This window comes from Colias eurytheme, chromosome 18 (assembly GCF_061535395.1).
Source record: "Colias eurytheme isolate Ceu_HAF_F1 chromosome 18, ilColEury1 Martin Lab GWU primary, whole genome shotgun sequence".
In the NCBI taxonomy this organism is placed as follows: domain Eukaryota; kingdom Metazoa; phylum Arthropoda; class Insecta; order Lepidoptera; family Pieridae; genus Colias; species Colias eurytheme.
The window spans coordinates 6,035,756-6,058,980 of NC_142997.1; the positions used below are offsets into that span (position 1 = coordinate 6,035,756).

At 33.3% G+C, this 23,225-nt stretch overlaps 1 protein-coding gene across 2 annotated transcripts in view; it reads left to right on the plus strand.

The window, feature by feature from the left end:
- The window catches only part of pnt (ETS transcription factor pointed), a 132,632-nt gene that overhangs the window by 18,277 nt on the left and 91,130 nt on the right, over positions 1–23,225 (plus strand). For both annotated transcript variants that reach the window (XM_090112116.1, XM_090112118.1), the window contains exon 3: positions 2,237–2,357. In XM_090112116.1, the coding sequence (XP_089968242.1) occupies positions 2,237–2,357 (121 nt within the window). The remainder of the gene's footprint in view (positions 1–2,236; positions 2,358–23,225) is intronic.

A 23,225-nucleotide genomic window follows, 5' to 3' on the forward strand; every position in this document is an offset into this window, starting at 1 on the left:
TCAAGGCACGTAAAATCTGAATTGGGTTCGTGCCCCCAAATATCGGTAATCACGTGCTAGGGAGGGCCGACCCCTCCGCCTGAACCGTAAATAAACCAGTGTTTATGGGTTAATCATCGCGTATGCATCACTGATTGTAATCGTTCTGTCTATGTGGTCCTGGTATCTACTTTTGATATTTCAACGCATTTCCTCTCTTAAAATGCATTTAACTTTAACAAAACAAGAATCTTATGAAAAAAGATGCAGTATCACAAAATGATATGAAACGTAAAGGGAAATTACTTGTTACGTACACTATCTACATTTCCATTATAAAGTACTCAGGTACTCCACAATATAAATTAATACAAGTTATAACTTATATCAGTGGATTAAAATCTAATTTATTTCAACAATAACATGATAGGCTTATTATCGAACTTTATCATTCAATTTGAAACCTTATCATGGAAAAACAAAAGCCCTTGAGACAGGTTATTTATATTTTATGAATGAAAATAGCGTGATGACGTCACATTCTGATACTGTTATCTTCTGATATAAAATCGATGTACTACGCCCTTTCACACCTTTTATATAAATAAAGGGTCTTTGCCTTTACAACAAAAATAAACGTTATGTAAACATTACCTACTTATTTTTATTTTTGTCACAACGCCGAAATTATATGTCTATTTCCGTTAAGAAGTACCTATATAACGTGTCCACAATAAAATTGGTTTAGTTTCAAGGAATTACAATCAGAAGCAGTCGCGTAGGTATACCACATATACACATTTATTACATTAGATTATTATATTCATTACCAGCTGCGCTTCGCGGTTTCACCCGCGTGGCTCCCCTCCTGTTGGTCTTAGCGTAATGATAAATAGCCTATAGCCTTCCTCGATAAATGGGCTATCTAACACCGAAAGAATTTTTCAAATCAGACCAGTAGTTCCTGAGATGAGCGCGTTCAAACTTCAAACAATCAAACTCGCTTTATAATATTAACGCTATCAACAATCGTTTCCAAACCGAATCAATTATTATTCATTCAATTGCCAGTTCATGAGCTCTTTCTATTCGAACGCATTATTACTATCTCTCATATTATTTAGACTGGTATAAAGGCGAGTAAGAAGACATAAAATATACCAATCCGTCCTGCTAAGATTAGCAGAGATCTTGCAGGGATGTTCAACCGTGACCGAAGCGTTCATACAGAAAACAACTTTGATTTGGTGACGCGTATCTTGAAATATAATCAGATCGTATCATATCATATAATCTAACACTTGGTTGGATAACTAATAGACGCGTATTGATGCGAGGAGGTCGTGTATCTCATGCCCTCCCTTTGTCACAATATCAGCGTATAAATTCAATTTGATTTGATATGATTAGCCGCTTAAGTAGATAGATTTGTATAGTAATAAAAAGTATATTATTACTATGTTTATATTCTAAGTTAGTAAGTTAGATGCTACATGGTTTGTTAAAAATTATCGTTTTCAAAGGAAACACGGAGCTTCTATTACTATTTATTTAGTGCCTGCTGATTCATCTAACACATATTAAGCGTTCATTTACATACATTTTATGTACATCAAAGTCAAATTGAAGGCCTAATGTTTCGAGTATTGTCTTGCGATTTTAAATCGGCCCATGATCGCGAGCGGAAGGAGTCCACTCCTGCGCAGAATATTGACGCGGGTCTTTAGTAAGCTTAGCTCACGTAATGGTAGAAAAAAGTAAGTTCCTGTCGATACAGGAGTCATTGAAACCATTGTTCTATCGGGATAAATGTGCGAATGACATGCTTCTTGAATGTATTTTGTAAAGTTGGCATATTTGTTTCGTTTTACATTGTTATTGTTTTATAGCTGTTTTGTAATTTATTTGAGATTTCGGCTTATTTAATGAAATATTATTTACCTAAGTAAATAAGCTACGTTGGTTGGTCAGTTAGTCATATTTATTAATTCATATATATTTAAACTTAATTTAAACTGGCCTTCTAAGAAGCTTTTGGATCAAAGATTTTTTCAACCTGATAAATGGTGAATTTTCACAAAAGTCTCTCAAACCATTGTTTACACGTTAACTATTATTTCATCTCTTAAAACCCGTATAATAAATTTCTCTTGTAAACTTTGAATGATATTAGTTTAGTTCATTATAAAAATAACTTTCGGTAGAGTTTAATTATTCCATGGTTTATTTATTGAATAATCTTATATATTTTTTACAGTGCGATGAAGGCGGCGGCGCAGCAGAGGGCATCAAGACTGAACCACCGGAGGCTGAAGAACCTCGCACCATGCAGAAAGTCCCTTCGTTGTCTGACCTTACAGACCCTGAAGCATCGTTGGGTAAGTCTTAATTGTTATAATTGTATTTACTTTGTGTACATATTGCAGAATACAACATAGAGCAGAAACTTCGCTTTATGAACGTTGTAGCGTTAAGTTCCAAATGCTTTCTTGTTTGTTTTAACTTTTAGGTCACTATATTACAACGTAGTATAATGATGATGATGACGTTTTAGGAAGGTTTTATATAGGACTCTACTCTTTTTCATCTTTCGAATTTCTAAACGCACATGTATTTTCTAGTTCTTTCGTTAAAACTTTGCAATACGTCATTTAAACCGCATAAAAAATCGGATACTTCAAGTGTTGCCATCACGCCTTCAGTGATGATAATAAATTACACCACAGATTCAAATAGATTATACTCAATTTTCGCGCCACGTGTCAAGGTAGCGAGTGACAGCAATCATAATCACGCCTAGGACGTGGCTGGAGGGAAGGAAACCGGCCAATCTGCCCTATCCTGCTAAACCGACGCGCGATCGGATAATCTGTGCTGAAAACTAAAGAACTATGGTCTGCATTGTTGCAGAGTTTTTATTCGTGTTGCAGTTCACCTAACTACTGTAATGATTTTTTTTATTGCAAACGATACCAACAATTTCAATCAATTTGAACAAACTTCAACCACAAAAAAATTGGGCTATAGGGACGGAAGCAAAAATAGATACTGATTACATCAAGTAGTTTATGAATGCAATATTTAATGTATTGTGTTACATAATATAGGTAGTGTAGCTGAAAGTTTCTGAGCTTTTACAATTAAAAAGCTTCATATTTTATGTTGCTATTTTTTACAAAATCTAGGTACTCTACCAATTTGGCTGTAATTTTCTTCAGAAATATTAATAGCCTTGCGAAATTTATACTTAGGCTACTTTATAAGCTTTTACCACGGACATATATCAAGATAGACTAAGCGAGTGTATGTACTTCCCGTGTCCAAACTACGATTATGAAACTTACTTGACGCTGGCCTACACTCAGTCCGCGCTTGCAGTTCGCCAAGGAAAGACGTGAAGCTGAATAAAGTAAAATGCCGAATTACGCCGTTATAAACTGTAGAAACTCCACAGCTGTGAATGGCCGAGTTAGCAGAGATGTTTCCTTCCACCGGTAAGTAATTTTCTAATCAGAATATGCACTATTTATTTTAAAATCAAATAAAGAATATCTGTGGAAAACGATCGTGACAAACACGGATACCAAATCATACGAAATGATTCGGAATACATTGCGGCTTTTACTTGGCACGGTAAAGATCGCGTCGTATGATAACAAGCAATGAATAGCGTCTTCTCATTTTTCTGTTCTCATTTTTCTGTCCAATTTTGTGGTTAGTGATGTTCATTTGATGCAACAGTTCTCGATTCTAATCGATTTTATAATCGAACAGATAAATGATAATTTGAAGGAGCAATTTTTCAGAAAAAAAGGCATAGATTTTTTTTGTCATTTAATACGACTTGACCTAGAACTTTTAAGTATTTTAATACAAAGGTACTAAAAATAAATATTATGACATGGACGCCATTAGTTAAAGTGTCATCTTGGGAGTTTTTTAAGAAAACTCCTTATTGCTTAGACTATGTTTGTTTTTTCAGTTTTCCAAGTAACCCGAACATAAAAGGAAAATGGATCGATGCAACGGGACATGAAGATTGATTGATTGACAGTTTCATTACTTTCTTTCGATGGCCTCTCTAGTACGTAGTACATGGTAACTCAATGGGCATATGTAAGAAAAAGCTAAAACACATTAGTTTACTTGTTAGAATATTAAAAGGTTTATAACTTTATTTTATCATCCCTCTGTCTATGGTAATTATCATTTTTCTGTCTTGAATCGATTTAGTAATCGATTACGATTCATTTATTTGACTACCTCTTAGACATAGATCTAGTTTGATCTGATTTCTTTCGATTTACTTCGATGGGATAGGACGATACTAGAATCGCCGCGCGAGTGGCGGCCTAATCGATTTAGCGTAAAATGAAATTAACATCACTAAAAAGCGCTCGTGACGTCATAACGCGTCAAGGTCAGTACAAAAAATATGACACGCTTGGTTTTCATACAGATCGCGGTACTTGCGTTGTCTACTTATATATACATGTCTGTGGCTTTTACATATTATATAAAGGTGTTACATAATATAAGGGGTTAACATGTCATTATGAATATTAATGTAACACAGTATTAGTACATATATGGGGCTGACTGACAATCATTAGCGACTAGAATCCCGAATAGGATAATTCGTAGCATCCTTGTTAGGAGCGATGCAATTTCAGCACGCAACTATTTTCATAACCCAGTTTACATGTATGCACTTGACATTGCTATTGATCGTTTTTTGATACAAGTAGTGCTTTTTATTGTATTTTTATTTTGTTGTAGTAGTAATCTGTATTTGTTTGAGAGTTTTCATAATAGGTTCAAGAACCAGGATAATTTCAACGAATTTGTTTGGCATTATTTGTTAGGCAATTTTTCTTATATTGATAGGAAGTCGTCATTCATAGTAATATATTATCTTAATTGGGATAATCGGAAATTGCAAAATAAACAACTCGTAAACATCCGCAACAGCCGTGTTTGTGCTCATTAGAATTATTTTCTAGGTTTTAGAAAGTTTTTCCTAGCGTGATTAGGCTTTAGTTTCATGTTTAGGATTGGTAGAGCTTTAAAGAGCTTTTAATTTTATATGCTTTCAAACTAAACAAAAAATTCTACACCCTATTTTATAAAGGACAAAACACTTTGTAGGATGTCATTTTCAATTTTATATACGTACGTACGTATGCTTTTTACATAAGAGCTTTTGAAAAAAGGTTTTTAACAAAATCGGTCGTAAAAGATTTTAATACTTCCATAAAATTGATTCTTATCGCAGCAAATAAACGTTTTACATTATAATCGTTAACATAATTATGAATTGTTGATAAACAATAATAATTATATCGCCATATCGGGCATGCTTGAACGCGCTTTAATGATTATAATAAAATTTTGATACTATGTTGTTGATTTTTTTACTGGATTAATTGGATGTTTAAAATTATTATAAAGTTAAACATGTTTACATACGTATACATGTATATTATTTATTCAGTAAAGAACATAAATTCATGAGTCATTACAGTTATAGATATTCGATCAAATTGCAAAATTACTTTATAGCGATCGCTGGCGATTGTTTTGTTTTATACAAAGTTAAAAACAGTTCAGCTGCAACACACAGGGTGGTTAAAAATCAGGCAGGTCGTTGACCCCAACAGTTAGCTCACGCCAGGGTGGCCTAAGGATACGGGCCTATTGTTCCCTCTATCTTTACTTTATATGTATATTTACGTGGGAACATCGCATATATGCACATATGTTTACCCATTTAGCACCATGTTTGTATTCTGTTTGTGTTCTGTTGCCAAGAAAAATATAAACTTCAATGGCGAGAGAACGAAAATGTAAAAATATTAAATGGTTTTGCAGTTTTCTTTAATAAAGTTTTCTTTTTCGAATAAGTGATTATTAACACATGAAATATTCAGAGGGTATATAATTATTTGCGTATCAAATATTTATTAAATGCGAATACAAAAAATCTTTACCTTTGAAATTGACTCTTTATGCCTTGAAGTTAAAGATTTACTTCTTTATTTATATAATGTTTAAAGTGTCAGGTTACAACTTCGTAGTAATCCAAATTTACACAAAAACGCGCAATATAAGTAGAACATGTAAATAAAACTATTGTTATATACAGAGGCGGCTCGCCCTAAGGAGCGCTGGTGCAGTGAACTCCCATAAATAATTATAATAAAATCATACTCCTTAATTTCATTATTAATATTAATAATTACTATTTAAAATCAACCGTAATCGTAAAAAACTACTGTCAATACCAATGAATATATCCATCATTCCATCATTCCATACACCTGAATAACTGTATTATACAGTAACGCGCGAAGCGGTGCGCTCACGATTACGCTCCAATGAAAAAATATTTAGTACATTTCCTAATACGAAATCCAATAGGAGTGAAAGAGAGGGTTTGCCAGTGCCCTGCGCGCGTGAAACAGAAGATTTTCTATGGAAAGATAGCAAAATTCGGAGCGCCGCTCCCGCAAACGTTGCCGGTTCGTTTTTACCGCCGCGCGCGATGTTGCCACTCTCTATATTATAAACAAACACTCGACTCTCGAGTCAACTTCAATGCACGTGCGCGAATGCAAATTCGGGAATTTTCTAATTAAAATCATAAGATACGTGTTGAAATAGTCTGTAGTTATCAGTATTACTTGTGAGTGTGAAAATGAACAATTATAATGTGGCGTTCATTAAAAAGTGTGTTAAAACGTTACAAATTCGGCTTGAATTGAAAGCTAAGGGACTGCCACGGCCTGAACTTGACCTTACGCAAAAATGTACGACAAAAACGAAAACATATACGCGTGTGTTTAAATCCGAACAATATTATGTGAAATCACCGTGGTTGTGTGGTTGTGACTTATGATGAAAGCAACAACAGACATTTTCGAATGTCTTGTCGCTTTAAGTTATAGATATTTTTGCACACCAAAAAGAAAGACGTATGTATTTCCTTTATAAGTAATTTTTTTGATAAATGTACTGCTTTACACCACGTATTTTCAGTGTTTTATTTCAAGTGAACACCCATAAAATTTTGTCACGAGCCGCCTCTGGTTATATAATATAGCGTCACTGCAAACTTTGCAAAAATAATATTGTATGTCGAATTGTTATAAAATCCATTTTTTCTATAAACATTCGAGAAAGTCTTATAATAGGAGGAGAAATTTCAAGGAAAACAAATAATTCATGGAAAATTTACATTATTCATTTATAAATACAGTTGCAAAACCTAGACCTATTTTACGTTATCACTACATAATATAAAACAAAGTCGCTTTCCCTGTCCCTATGTCCCTATGTCCCTATGTCCCTTTGTACGCTTAAATCTTTGACTACGCAACGGATTTTGATGCGGTTTTTTTTTAATAGATAGAGTGATTCAAGAGGAAGGTTTATATGTATAATAACATCCATTAAATAGTGGAGAAGTACTGTTATTTTTGAGGTTTTTAATGTGATGTCGTAAAAAATTACATTTTTTTCGCTTACATTGCAAACGTAGGCTGAACCCTACGAGTTTTATCAAAATAATGTACTGAGTATTATACACATTGAAAAGGTCTACAGAAAAGTCCGCGATGGTATATGTCTATCTCTTATGGGTAACCCACAATAACTTTTTTTTGTCATTTACTTTTTACGACAAATAATGGCTAATTTTCGATGCGATTTTAACCAATACAGCATTAATCCTTAACCAATTAAATACCTTGAATACATTGTTCATTTAATATAGATCTATATGGCCCTTTACACCGTATGATTTAAGTGAATATTTTTGAAGATATTACAGATTTAAAAATTGTGGGACGTAGCGTTTGCGGCGGTACCGGCCGGCCGCCCGGCTATCTATTTTATACCCGTGCGAAGCCGGAGCGAGCCGCTATGTTTCTATATACAACGTTCACAGTTTTTCTGTAGTGTATTTAGTATCAGCCAGGGCCGGATTTAGAGGTCCAGAGGCCCCGGGGCAACAAAGGAGTGGAGGCCCCCTCGCCCCAAATTATTTTCCAAATAAAATGAACAATTTTTCTCAGTCGAGTTTTTCAATAAATAATTTATTGTGAAACCAAGTAGATTCTCTTAGTATTTAACAAACGCATATAAATGTAATCGGAAACATGAATTATCTGAACTAAATTTTCGTGATAACGAACGGAACCTTTCGAGCTTTTTTTGCCGAAAAATCGTTGATGATTTCGCTGAAATCCAGTTCTCAGGAGAGAAAGCTTTGATAGACGGTTTTGTCCCATCGTGGTTCGAAGCCTATTTTTTATAATTTTCATTTTTGAAAATGAGCGCTCTCCAGTGCAATTTGATACCATCAAGACCAAATACATTCTCAATGCAATTTCGAGGTTTGGGAATGTAGCTCTGTTTGGAGAATGGCAAACTCCCATAGGACTCTGGGCCTGATCGTTACACTGATGATTTATAGGGGATTAAATAGATAAAAATATACAGATTCTATGAATATTATAATTATAGATCTGTTCTATGGGATAGCAGAGATATTGGGGTGTAAAAAAACAAAAATAAAAGTTTGCTTGAATTGAATTGCATTGCCTTTTTCTAGGTCAAGGTAAGTTTATTTTCTATCTACATTGTCTAGTTAATAATAATGTAACAGTAGAACAGTCAGATAATACAATTAATATTGGATCCAACACATATTATTCAACACACTTTTTAACTTACCAAAACATCAACAATCACTAGGTAGGTACATTTCTTATATCTTTATAAATGGATGAATAAAATTAATAAAATAACTAATCAATTTAAATAATATCTTTAGAGTAAAAATAGACGATTGAGGCATTATTGATTAAGTAAAATATGTTTTTATTTTATAGAATGACCTAAATAAATTAAGATGAAATTAAAAAAAGTTAAGTTTTGCTTCTGATTTTTATAGCATTTGAATTTAATAAAACTAAAAATGAAAATTAATAAACATTCATTCGTATGTGGCATTAATCTATACAGGGTGTCCCACTATTGGTATATTAAGCGCGAAGGGTCTTGTAGTCTTGCATACACTCACAGAACAGTAAAAACATATAGAAGTGCTTTAATGTCATAATTAGTATGAAAACCAGTGTCGCCAAACTCACACATTTAAACCGATAGTTATACAGTACACTACAAGTAAACTATGGCTTTGATTGGACAGCTTAATTTGAGTAAAAACTGACTTAGGTTATAAATTCAGCATTTCAATATGTACCCTAACGCACCATGTTACGGTTTATTTTAGTATAACATCATATAGGTATATTAGCTGTTTTGTTTCTCATTGCACAGAAATTCCAAATTCGAAAACATTCAGCTACTCCACAACAGAGGGCGTTAGTTTTCGATAGATATAACTTTGAACCTCAACACATAGAGATAAGGTTGAAATTTGTGTCACTCAACATTAATGACATTAACTTGATATTTATCTGATGCTATGCCCTGAGGGATGTCAGCCTTGTTATCGATAATTCACAAATAAATATTTTTTGTGTATTTTTTTTCTTTCTATTAACTATATGAGTATAGTATAATGTGTCACATTTTGGAGTATGTTTATAACTACTAAGTACGTCTTTTTATATTATTATTATTAAATAAAAAACGGAATAGAATAGTATTAATCTATATTTACAAAATACAAACAGAAAATATGCATTATTTTAAATCTTGGAACTGCCGTAGGTTTGCTGTATCGGTGGCCTTTGTTAGACTGCTTAGTGCTGTTCGGCATCCAGTTAACTCGTCACGTTGCATTTATCCATTTCTCTTTTAAATTAGCCTCTTTGGGAGATCTATAAATAAATTGGACAAATGAAAGCTAAGGAAAAATAAAATAAAGTTTAATATTTATAATGTTTGTCTTTTCTAAAGTATCGATACTGTCGATATGCGCCACAAGCATCACTAAAGCGACATTCGTTTGTTTATTGCAATAATATTCCAGAAAGTCTTGTTTGCTGTTCAATCTATAATAGTACTAATTTCTTACGGATTAAGGTTCATTTTGACTAGATATTTGTATACAATTTTGACAAATTACAAGCGAAGTTATAACATAAAATATTATATGTAAAATAAATAAAAATAAGACTTACAGATGGTATGAAATGCCTCCATTGCTGATATTATTACGTCTGCTATCATTTTTGCACTCTAATATCGAACAACACGTCCTAATTAACGAATAAATATGGAAAAAAGGTTTGACAGCTGACAACCGACTCGAATATTTTTCTGCGCACAACTGAGAGCAAGTTAGGTGATCTTACCTTATGAGTGACACGTGGGCCACGCCCACATCACACTTCTATCTACTTTACTGTTCTGTGCATACACTGATTACGTAAAAAATACTTAAACAACAAAATTACGTCAAAAATTTTTTGCTAAATTTTTCCTGAAAATCCATGTTTTCTTCTGTAGCTTCGCGCAACCGGCATATACCGCTTCGCTAATGTGAGCATTTTGTCTATGAAAACATAATCTTAAACGTGCTTCACATGCTGGTAGCAAATCTGGGCGGGTTGCTTGTTATGGGTGTACACATAGAGTTTTAAGAATTCATCTATTTGAAAAAAAACTGCGTCTGGAATTTTATAAGTATTTTTTACGTAGTCAGCGTATGCAAAACTATAACCTCCTTTGAGCTTAGTATACCAACAGTGGGACACCCTGTATAATATATGACTATTTTAAGTCTGACAACACTGACATCTCTGCTTGATAAGACCGGTAGGATGAACGAATTATTTTTTTTTCAAAGATTTGTTTACCCATAGAATCAGAAGTCAATATTTTACAAATAATTATTAAAATTAACATAATGAATTTTAAATATATTATGATTTCTGTAACAGTTAGGCCCAGTTTCGCCATTCTCCTTTCGATCTTCGAGAATTTTGTAGTAAAATAGTTCCGGCGATTGATCTTTTCCATAGTCCTTTTTGTATGAATCAATCAAAGACACAAATTGAACCAATTCATTACCAAGACTAGGCTCTAAATCATCCGTTACATACACTTTCACCAATGCCTCTGCTGCAGCGTGCAAATTTTCACGGAATCGAATAACCAACCTCCGAGGTTGCGGGCAAGTACCACCCCACTGAGCCATTGAGCCATTGGGGTACTCCCTCAAGATGGGTAGTACATTGGAAGTGCTTATCAGGGCCATTTGAGATTTTGATATTTCACTGATTGCCTGATTAGAGTGAACAAATATAGATCAATGATTTCTGTTAATATTTAAGATTAATATAATCAAATAATCATGTACTGTAGGCTGTAGCCTGTAGGTAAAGGTAAAAGTGAAAAAAAATATCAAAGGAAAAGATGTTTATTAGTTTTACTAGTCGGAATTTGTAAGATTTTTTTTCCGAAGTCTCTATTGTGGGGGCCCCCTGCTTGTGGAGGCCCCGGGCCTTTGCCCCGTTTGCCCTCCCCTAAATCCGGCCCTGGTATCAGCATTGCACCCGTGCGAAGCCGGGGCGGGTCGCTAGTGTTTAATAATCTTAAACAATATATTTCGCAACAATATAAACAAACATCGCAATAACAAAGTAGAGAAAGTAAAAAAATACTAGTAATTGATATGATATCAGTATTATAGCTAACGAGAACAATGCAGTAATTTGTTCAATATCTCAGACTCCCGCGTGACTCACAGCGTACACCACTGATTAATTATATCATAATATGACACTTTTTGTGCGCAACATTGTTATTTAACACAATTAGATAGAGCTGATTATCGAATGGTATGTTAAACGTATGTAAACTTGTGTACGTGCTTGGTGTATTTGCGCAGATGAGACCTCACTGCCAATGATGATTATCACCGCTTCATTTATTCACGACTAGCTAGCTGGTGGCCCAGGCATTGTCCGGGTTCAACAGGAAAGAACGAAAACTTTATAGACGATGTTTTATAACATTCAAACTTACAAATAACAACATAAATTTCACGCATATGATATAGGTAATATATTTTCAAATACCCAGTGATAGTGATACACAATACAAATTTTACTTATTTGTCCTACAGGAAACAGATGTGTTTTTGCCAAAACCATAAGTCAACAAAGATAGTGCGATAAATTAAGTAATTACCGCAATTATCAGTCAACAAAACAAACATGCAGATTTGTCATATTCGAGTAAAATAACAAGTCGCCGAGACGTTGAGGATTAATTCCTAGGTATTTTTCCTTGATAACAGCAATTAGTGTGAGATAGCCTTAAAAGAATTTTCACGTGAAATATTTTTTATTGTCTCGAGGCTTCATCCGACACCGTAAAGGATGTTGCGGTGTCCACTTCCCCTCAATGTTGTACGATATACAGGATGTTGCCAAAACTTCGTAGCAACTGTGTATATTTACATTCGCCCATTACTAAAGTTACACACTTCAGAATAAACAATTATTACTTACGGATAAACGTTTAACACAATAATGGTTACGATGTAATTACATTAATTGTTGATTTTATTACTGCATATCATTTGGCATTCAATTATACATTCATTTTATGAAAAACCTTAATTAAAACCCTGAAATTAGACTTCATAAGACCTTAAGTTTAATGCCAATGCATTATTAAGTAAATCATATAGGTAATGTAACATTATAATGATGGCGTGCCCAACTTTTTTACACTCCATCGAGCGGAAAGAGAGTCTCGTGTGTCACCTGGTTTTTAAAAAAAGATTACGTATTGCAAGCCAGTTACGGCTTCCATAATTCGAAAAAGGAATTTTTTTCGTTACGTATATTTTAATAAGTACGTAATCTATATTCTATATCTTATATATAAAAATGAATCGCAAAATGTGTTGGTAAGCGCATAACTCGAGAACGGCTGAACCGATTTCGATAATTCTTTTTTTATTATATTCCTTGAAGTACGAGGATGGTTCTTATGTAGAGAAAACGTAAATATTGTATACCACGGGCGAAGCCGGGGCGGACCGCTAGTTAATAATGAATTAATTAGTAAAACAACTAATCTATTGATTGATTAATCAATTGTGTTTAACTTTGGTAGTAGGTACGTAGATACTTGAATCTTAAAGTCGCAGTCACTAAATCGATTCCATACGTTGCAGAAGCATGAGCAGAAGCTAAGAATTTAAATATGTATATTTTTTGTGCAAAACAAAGTTGCGGGTTATTTATGCCTAAGCAAGTTCAGATGTTGACACAAGAAAATTCTCATGAACGGCCTACCATGTTGACTCAAACGAACACGTGTTCAGCACACAAATACAACTCGCTCAAGACGTCCGACGCACACATGCACAACTCATTCATGTCGAAGCTCGTGAATGGCGAAGCGGTCGCTGTACGAAAGCTCCTGAGAAGTTATTACCGCCTGGTACCGCGGGCGGACTAGTTGACGGACATGTTGGTTTATTAATCGACAGTCGATACTGACCGCTGCCAACGCAAACAGATAAATTATTTGATCGAAAAAGCAAACGAATCTGACGTGCTGATAATAATAGAACTACAATTACTAAAATAATCACACTACGCCATTACGATACTTTGTTATGTAATGCGCTAAAATACATATCCATAACTCTTTTTAAATATGAGTTTGAGTTGAGGTTCGTATAAGTTTATAAAAATATATTTATTTATGTATAGAGTATAGATAGAATAGAGTTTGAGATCTTACTTTCTTCTGAGGTATAAATAATAAACGTTAGAATTAAAAATTATTATGCAACGACATTTTTGTAATAAATGTACGTGTAATTTAAAACAATTGATACCTATGCCACCTGATCGAAATCATTGTAAGCAAATACACACGCGTTTTATTTCACTAGTCCCTACAAATAATAATATTATGTTGATTGTCCACAAATCGACCGCAACAGTAATTGCTCAAACCGCACGTTAGATAAACATTTAACACGCGTAGGCGCGAACATTAATCCCTTCAACACAAAACGATTTACAAATCGTCTAGTCTGATTTTATTACCAACCTACGTTAGAAAAACATGTTATAAAATATCGTTTTCTTTTCACTAAAATTATTTTGAAAACAACTAGATAAATATCGCAGCGAAATAATATTCGGTCTTGTATGCGGAGTATTTTAAAATAAGATAGATTCATTTTATTGATAACTGACAAGTTGATAAATAATAAATAAAAATCAATTTTATTGTACGATCAACGGATTGTTCACTAGGTGCATATAAACAAGATGCATTTTAATGATATGGGCCATGTATATTGAATATTCTAGTCATCGCTCAGTCATAGGCAGGTATAAAACTTTTTTTATAAAGTTTTAATAATTTGACAATAATTCAGTCGTGCGCACGCTCTTATTGCTGATGCACAACGCGTCGAGCCATTCATATACGCATCCAAATGGTCTCGTCGTCACCTCTCGGTTCTGTGCTACTGTATTGTATGCATACTAATCGCTATAGCATAAAATCATAAAGTTGTACACGTAGAAACGAAATCTATTAAAGCTGTCTGTCACCTTTCCCACTTGCAGAGTGTGAAATCGTGGCTGATCGCAAACTACACGGTTATTTTATTAATAAAGCAGGTGACTAATAATAATAATGTAGGTCTAAGATGTAGGTATTCTTGTACATAATACATTAGCCATGGCCCTTGACAAACGTGTGATGTAAATAGAGAGTGGCAACTGGTAATAAAGGCAAGATTAAAAAAATCCAACGAGAAATGCACGAGAAATGTTTACTATCGCCTCATAAAAATAATTATATATGTCTTAGTTATTTGAAATGAACGAAATAACATACAAACTTGTTTAAATTACGTATATTTAGATAATAAACAGAATACACACAATAAAATATGTAACATGAACACATTTAAGTATGTAGCAGCGCCATCTAGTGACGTTGGTAAAATACATGTACAACAAATTTGAAAGTTGTGTTTCAATAGTTCGCCTACCATCCGATAGGTGGCGGTATATTGTAGTTCTCAAATGTAACCACAGAGGGCGCTACTCTAAATATTTAACCTTGCGTTGGTCTACAGTAGACTCAACCACTTATTTTTCAAAAGCTTTACGAAAATTATTTATTTATTAGTTACTTTTATTTTAAATTTAAGCACCTTTTCGATGTCTAACTACTTGTAATAAATATTTTCCTTTATTATTACGAAATATAATTTCATATTTTTCTATATTGTGCTACAATATTCTTATACTTCGGTTAAAAATAAACTACGGCTAAAAAGCTTGAGCGACCAACCACAAAATAAGCAATCGACAAATTTAACTTATTTTGCATAGTTTTGCATAAACACCTGATATCTTAATCGTTCAATAATTAGTTGGAACATAGAACCCTCTACGTAGGGGTAATAAAACGAGTTAGACCGTTGTTTGTGTGGATGTGACGTCACGCGGGGTGGCGGGGGCGGGCGAGGCGTGGGAAACGAGCGGCAGGTGCGCGCGCGCCGGCCACTGATCCTGAACGCACACACACAACGCAAGGAAACTATCCGTTATTGAGAAAGTTCCGCTTTTCCACTGCTCTCCATAATTTATTCTAAGTTTATTTGCTTATGGCTTGTTTAATATCTTATTGTGATCCAGTGATGAAGACAAACTGCGATTCAAGATTTCAGAGGAATTCTAGAATTTAAAAATAATTAAAAACACTCTGGTACTCATTTCCAACACGAAGCGTTCAAAAAACTATTTATAGGGGTATCTACATAATAGTGTTTTGAATGAACCTCATATTATGTACAATCAGTACAATATAATGACTTAATGAGGTTCATTCAAAACACCTTGCAGTTAAATAAATATCTCTAAACATTATACAATATTATGAGGAAAATAGGTTGTTTTTTTTTTTCTTCGTTATCGAATGGTTAATATTTTTTCAGTTAAAAAATAAAAATAGACCTTTCATGAAAATTAAACTGAGCATAGTAAAAAAGCAAGTTACTAATACTGTGCCAATACTTTATCTATATATTTTTAACACTTTTTCTATGAATATCAACTTATTTATCTATCTAATAAATAATACAGGCAATAAGAAGCAAATCATCTGAGCTATTTCCAAATCATAAGCGACATGCTTTGCCAATGTTAAAATAAAATGTTATTCAATTTTATCAGCGATAACAGCTTCATCATATTTAACAAAGTTTTAAAAAGCTCACAGCGTAACCTTATTACCGAGTAGCCTCCACTGAGATTCAATAAAATTGGATACAAAAATTAGATTCCTTCGATGGAGGGTCGCCGAGAGTTTTTCGCTTTGATGTCGTATAATAAAGTTCACCTCGTTCCCGCCAGGTCACCTTCTAAATGGACCTTAAAGTTGTATGTATCGTCAAAGGCTAATTAGTTTTTGTGTAAATGCTGAAACAAAATGTTATAAGCGCTCCTGATAGTGGTGCTTTTAGTTTTTAACTCTATGTTCCGTTATGCAACAGTTATTTTACGAGAAAAATGAAGTAACTTTAGTACGTAGTATCATGTTATTTAATAATGTTTAATAGGATTAATTGACCTTATAACTGCACCTTCTGCCATACGATTGGGCAGGTACTATTTATAAAAGGCTCCTGAAACATAACTATAACTGTAACCCCATAACAATTTAAAATTTAATCGTTTCGACGAGAAAGTACATAGATATTCCAATAAGAAGAAGCGTGAATATACATATATCAATCTCGAGACTCGAGTTACCAATTTCTAAGTAAGGTTTGAAGCAATTAAGAGCAGTAAACAGCCCAAGGCAAGAAGGGCGGGCTCGGCTATATCTTACCGCTTAAATTGATTAATAGTTAATGAGCGAAGTGCTAAACCTTCTGTTTGAGTTAATTAGATACTGATATATACGTGTTTTAACGTTTTTTAATTGCATTCATAGAATTAATTTTGGAGCGTGTAATGTGAGTTGAACAGATCTTTAGATATAGTTACATGAGCGGCATTTTGTTTTTTATCCTTGTATCGATGTAATCTACATAGTATAATCGTTTGATAAAAAATAAACCGGCACTCGATAAGTTAAATTTCTTATTTAAATAATAAAATTCTAGTATTATCAATAAGTAACTTAACAAAGTTTTCCATGTGCACCTGAAATTTATTTTTTAAATAAACAGATATAAAACGCAAAGTATATCATTGAATCAAATAGTTTTTTATTGTTTTGTAATTTTCACAAAAGAAGGAAGTCACCATAAGTAGTGGTTTTCAATAAGGTATTCATAATTCGATACGAACGTTTCTATTACACAATGAAAAAGCTTTCGAATCGATGAAAAAAATATACTAGAGAATTTGAAAAGAAACTGACGGTCGTCTTAATAGTTAAGTATGTATTATAAAAATGTAAATTAATTATAGTAACAGAGGCTGTGATTAATTTTAACTTATTCTATAATGAAAGAATAATTCCTTACGTTTACAAAATTCGTACCTATTGGAAGTCCATCATTTTACAATATGATATGGTTACAAGTTACAACTTCTTTTATTTTTATCAATTGATGCTTTTAATATTCTTTACTCTTCTTAAATTCTTAAATCTAATATTTCTGTACGCATACGTCTGTATATACACTATTTTTTAGATGATGATATACTTAGCAAGACGTGTAACATTCTATTAAAGTGAGATATTATCATGATGCTGCATTGTTTCTAACATTTATTAGCAGTGATAATATAAGCGTTTCCAGGTAACAATCGCATACCGATAATTAACGAGTCGCGAAGTAATTGCGCTAATAATGTAGAATTGCCACGATTTACACCGCCTCTCGCGTGCACCTGTATTGTTTGATTGAGCTTCAAGCTCTTCGTTACAATAAACTGTATCAGTTAACAGATAGATAATAAGTATTAAGTCAATTATTGTGTTCTATCTATACTGTAAAGTTATGCACATTACAAGTTTAATATATCACAATGTATAGACTCTCTTGGAAGTTCTTTTCACATTTTATATCCACAATAAAACTTGTGTAAAATAAATTAAGTTTACTCGCATGTTAATTGCTGATTAAAATTAATTTATTTATTTATTGGCAGGAAACTGACTTCATCGACTTCTAAAAAGGCGTCATAATTGAAACGAAATATCATATTTTAGTAATTATTTACTACCATTAATACCCTTTATAGCTGATATTACATAAATTAATTATACTACAAATCGAAAAGTCAATCTATGCGTAAATAATACTGTATATATAAAAATGAATCGCAAAATGTGTTGGTAAGCGCATAACTCGAGAACGGCTGAACCGATTTCGATAATTCTTTTTTTATTATATTCCTTGAAGTACGAGGATGGTTTTTATGTAGAGAAAACGTAAATATGTACCACGGGCGAAGCCGGGGCGGACCGCTAGTACTGTATATATATGTATATGCAAATGCATAATGTTTTATGTAAATTAACTAAACTTGCCAATTTTGTTAATGCCTCAAATGAAATAAGGAAGGCTATAAACTTTTATTAATTAGGTAGTCAATGTAAATTGCACATAATTGTTTATAATCTGGATGTGTAGAAAAACAATAATAAATTATTAAAACTAGCAATTTTAGATAATAAAATGGAAGCAAAGTTTTATTACTTCTAATAATACAATAGGCTTATATTATTATTCCCAACGCATTAATTACACTCTTTCTATACATGTATTGTATATTAAATTAATATCTGTTATTATTGTTATATTTAATGTCTCTAGAATTTTATACAGTCTGATGACTAACATCTTGGGCCTGTTAATCATAAAATACGACGTCACCAAGTACTTTTGACTGAAATGATTTTAAAGTAATTACTAAGTGACCGTTCAAGAATTTGTGGCAAACCATTTTTATTTTTATTTTATTACTAGCGGTCCGCCCCGGCTTCGCCCGTGGTACATGTTTACGTTTTCTCTACATAAAAACCATCCTCGTACTTCAAGGAATATAATAAAAAAAGAATTATCGAAATCGGTTCAGCCGTTCTCGAGTTATGCGCTTACCAACACATTTTGCGATTCATTTTTATATATAAGATTAGCATAATAAGTACTTACAAACAGTAAAACTGAAAATTTCCAGTTTAAAATGTAATACTTGAATTAAAATTGACTATAGGTAATATTGGTTGGTTAAAAATTGCTTGTTGACAACAATTAGGGTTATGGGTCATCTTGAAAATTGCTCATAATCTTATAACAAGTCTTAATGGCCGAGTGACAGATCACCGTCTAAACTCTAACGCATGCATTGCGTGCGCACGCAAATGTGACATTTGGTCACTGGCGGGTCCAAAACGGCCCCTTTGTGCGTCGTTTCGTGGAAATCCTTACCACACGCTTACCCAATTACATATGTATGTGATTGCACTTTGGTTTATAGTATAAAGGATATCACCCTCCCTGGCCTCGAACGATTGTTTCTTTTGATTGTTACAAAATACATACTGATATTTTGAGAGTCATTAGGACACAAAAATTAGGGTTATTGCAGACGACGTCTTATCTATAAACATATAAAGAAATAAATTGATGTGACTGAGCTCCATAAAACACGATAAAAATATTATAAATATTTACTTAATATTATGTAGTTTGCATGAAATTAAAATTCTCTTAATTTGTTCCCAATTTGGCCGAATCTCGATCGCAATAAATCTTTATAACATGTTTGTTTTACGAATCTGTGTATAATTATGTAAATGCTTAGACCCACTTTGCAGTGTCACGTATCGGGTTATTAACATAAAATTATTGCGCTTGTTATCGAGGCTTCGCGAAGAGTTGATAATGTGGGAACAGAGGACGGAGGCCAGCACCTGCGCGTCACGCCTCGGATGTTACAAGCCTGCTCTTTGTTTGTTTATAGAAATATATTAGAAATTTTAAAGTGAGCTTAGAAGTTAGAACACGCCGAAGAACTCGCCAAAAACTACGCAACAGACGGTGATTATAAAGTTTGATAGAATGTCAGAAGCTAGGTATGTGCTAAAGGAAACCATTATGACTAAAACAACGTAAAACTTTTGTTCGTTTTATATTTGCATTGCATCAGCGTATAATAATAATCAATCCGCTTAATGTAATGTTCAAAATAAATTAACTTCCGACCAATTAATACACATAACGTCATTGCCAAAGATATTAAAATGTAAAAATTAAATCTGTTAAACGATTAATAAATCTCGTTTATCGTCAAGTGACCATTTATTTTCTGGGTTTGCTGAATTGTCTTTAATTAATTCTAATTGAGAGTCCTTTTGAGTCCTTTGCGAGGCGCTTTATTGCAAACGCCCGCATCGTCTCCATGGGATACTAAATTCGACCCTCATGTTGTAAACAACACTTTTAATTTCACACGAAAATCGAACTTCCATTAAGACAACACTAATCGATTTCCCCGAGTATTGAAATCGAAAAAATATACAACGAGAAATTTAAATCAAGTTTCCTGTTTACATTAAGAAAAGCGTTAACGGTAAGTCGCTACAATTCCACATAGAGCATTTCGAGAACGCCCTGATTTAGCTTTAGGAACGGCCGACTAGTTTTACTTACCGAGAAATTGGGCATACGGGCGAGCGTGCGGTTATCGGCGTCACATAGTTCGCTACTGTTCGGTTGGCGTCTTGTGTTTCATTAGCTAGAAATCCGGGGACTGTTTTTCCGGGCTTCCCAACACATCCACAATGGCGCCGTTTCCGGCCAGGTTCCCGCCAAAACAGAAATAAACTGACCCACTTGCGCGGCCGCACGTCCGGCCTGTTCGCGTGCTGTCTGCATTTCCGGATGGCTTGTCATATTTATGCTTTATGATTTTAAATTTATATTAATCCATTTTTCTGTAACAAAAGCAAATCATGGAAACCAATTATTCCACACATGTTGAGTACAATGTAGAGAATTGAAATCGTACGTTGTATTTGCAATCATAATGATATGTAACTAACGATCGATCGTTATTAGGAAAGTAGGTTTAAATGTTAAAATTAACTTTTGACATCATTATTTCATAGATACGAATGCCAAATGTGCAAAGGAATAAATTTCGCATAATTATCTAGTTATATTAAGAAACCTTTTATTCACTTGCTACGAAAACAAATCAGCAATAATTAGCGCCTAAAATTATCTACCGATGCGCTAAACGATAATACAATCAGCATAAACAATTTAAATATGTGATTTAATCGTTGGATGTGCAGAGGTACTGGGTACAAAAACTTGCATAACCACAGTTTTTGGAGCGGAAAGGGGCATGAGCAGAATTGCTACACCGTAACCTTGCTAACGCCGACATTTTATATATACGAGTGTACAATATGTTTATAAACACCTATATTAATTATATTTACATACTACATATATGTATTATATTAAGTCGGATATTTCATGCAGATATTAATAGAGTTTTTGTGGGAAATTAGAATTACACAATACTAAATATGAATATAATTAAAACTGTAGTTAGTTATAAATGTAGAGCTCAGACAAGTTTAAAAAGTTATTTAATTAAAGTTTTGGCCGTCTTAAGTTAAAAGTGTATTGAAAATATTTTTTACTAATTAAAGATGCTATTTCATTTTGAATCTAATTTTATCCAAAACTATATTGGATAAGTTTGAGCTTTTTGAAATGTAGAGTTGCATTTTCAAATTTTTAACGTTTCTAATACTATTTTAAAACATGCACGCAGACAATTCATTTATATTGATCAACATTAATAGACATACACATTTTCTCATTGGTAAATTTTCACGTACATGACAACAAAAATACCGCAATATATTTTTTTTCGTTCTAATCAGTTATGCATATTTTACGGAACACCTAAGTCTCCAAGAACATAGGTCCATTTATGAAAACCTCTTAGCGGAATCTAATCTTACAAAACGGCATTGGCAACTTCCTTCGCTTAAAGTTGACAAAGTTTGGGGAAGTACACAAAAAGGCAACCACAAAGAACATTATTGTCACTGTTGGTACAGACTCGACTCTCGAGATAAGAGCGGCGCGCTTTGTCGGCGAAGATGAAAGAGCTAGCACGCGTCTCGCGACGCTTTCGAAGAACGAAGTACGAGGTTCGAGTCCCGCAAGCTAATCGATACATAATTCTGAGAATAAAAGAAAATAATTGATAACAATTCATATGAAATTTCGATTTATAAGGAATTTTGTAACACGCGTTTTGGTAAAAGATAAAACAATTCTGTACAACACCCAACAGACTACATTACCTGTAGTCTCAACAAAATAATACTTTAATAAACGTTATTTATAAGTACGCTAGGTAAGCAATAAATCTATTTTACTGTGAAGTATAAAATAACCGTTATGGGTGTAAAGACGGTTTTAAACTTTATTTTAAACGCAATAAAATTATATATAATAGGCTCTATTTAACGAGGGCCCACGTATTTTTTTATTTGCAAGAACGAAACGAGTCGTCGCTACACCTGATCAAAAGCTCATAAGCATCTGCTTTAAGTTAGATGTCGTATTATAAAATGTGTTAGAAATTATTAATAATGTTTATGTGCATTTTAAAGTGAAACTTTTATTACATCGTCTCAAACTTTTTGGTCTGTGTAGCGCATGTCGCGTGTATCGCGGCTGCCGAGTAGGTATACCTACTCGGCAGCCGACCGACACGCGACATGCGCTACACAAAGCAGTGTTCGGAACCGTTCGAACAGTTTCACTTTTACCGTGGTTTCAAAAAACCACACAACATTTTTATTTATTGTGTACTTCTTTCAAGTTTGTGTTGCGGAATAAAAAGAAATATTGAAAACGTTTATTTATTGTAATTGTAATAGGAAATTCGTAAAACTCTACATTTGCTGCTTAGACTCCGATAGACTTACATATAGACTTAAATCCACTGTAAAGTTTATTTTTTTAATATCTATTTGCTAATAAAAAGGTTGGTATAGTAAAAATTAAAAATGTATCCTTACATAATTATGTATTATAATTTCACCCGTGCAAATTTGACTGTTCCTAAAAACGACAGAAGTGCTCAACTCATAAATTTTTGAAACAATATCGTTTAGACATAATGAAAATATCCCATATTAACTATCTGTAGATATCTCGGATAGCATTGTCCGAACAACCAAGGTCCATGGCTGACCATTATCTTCGTTATCTCAACGAGAGA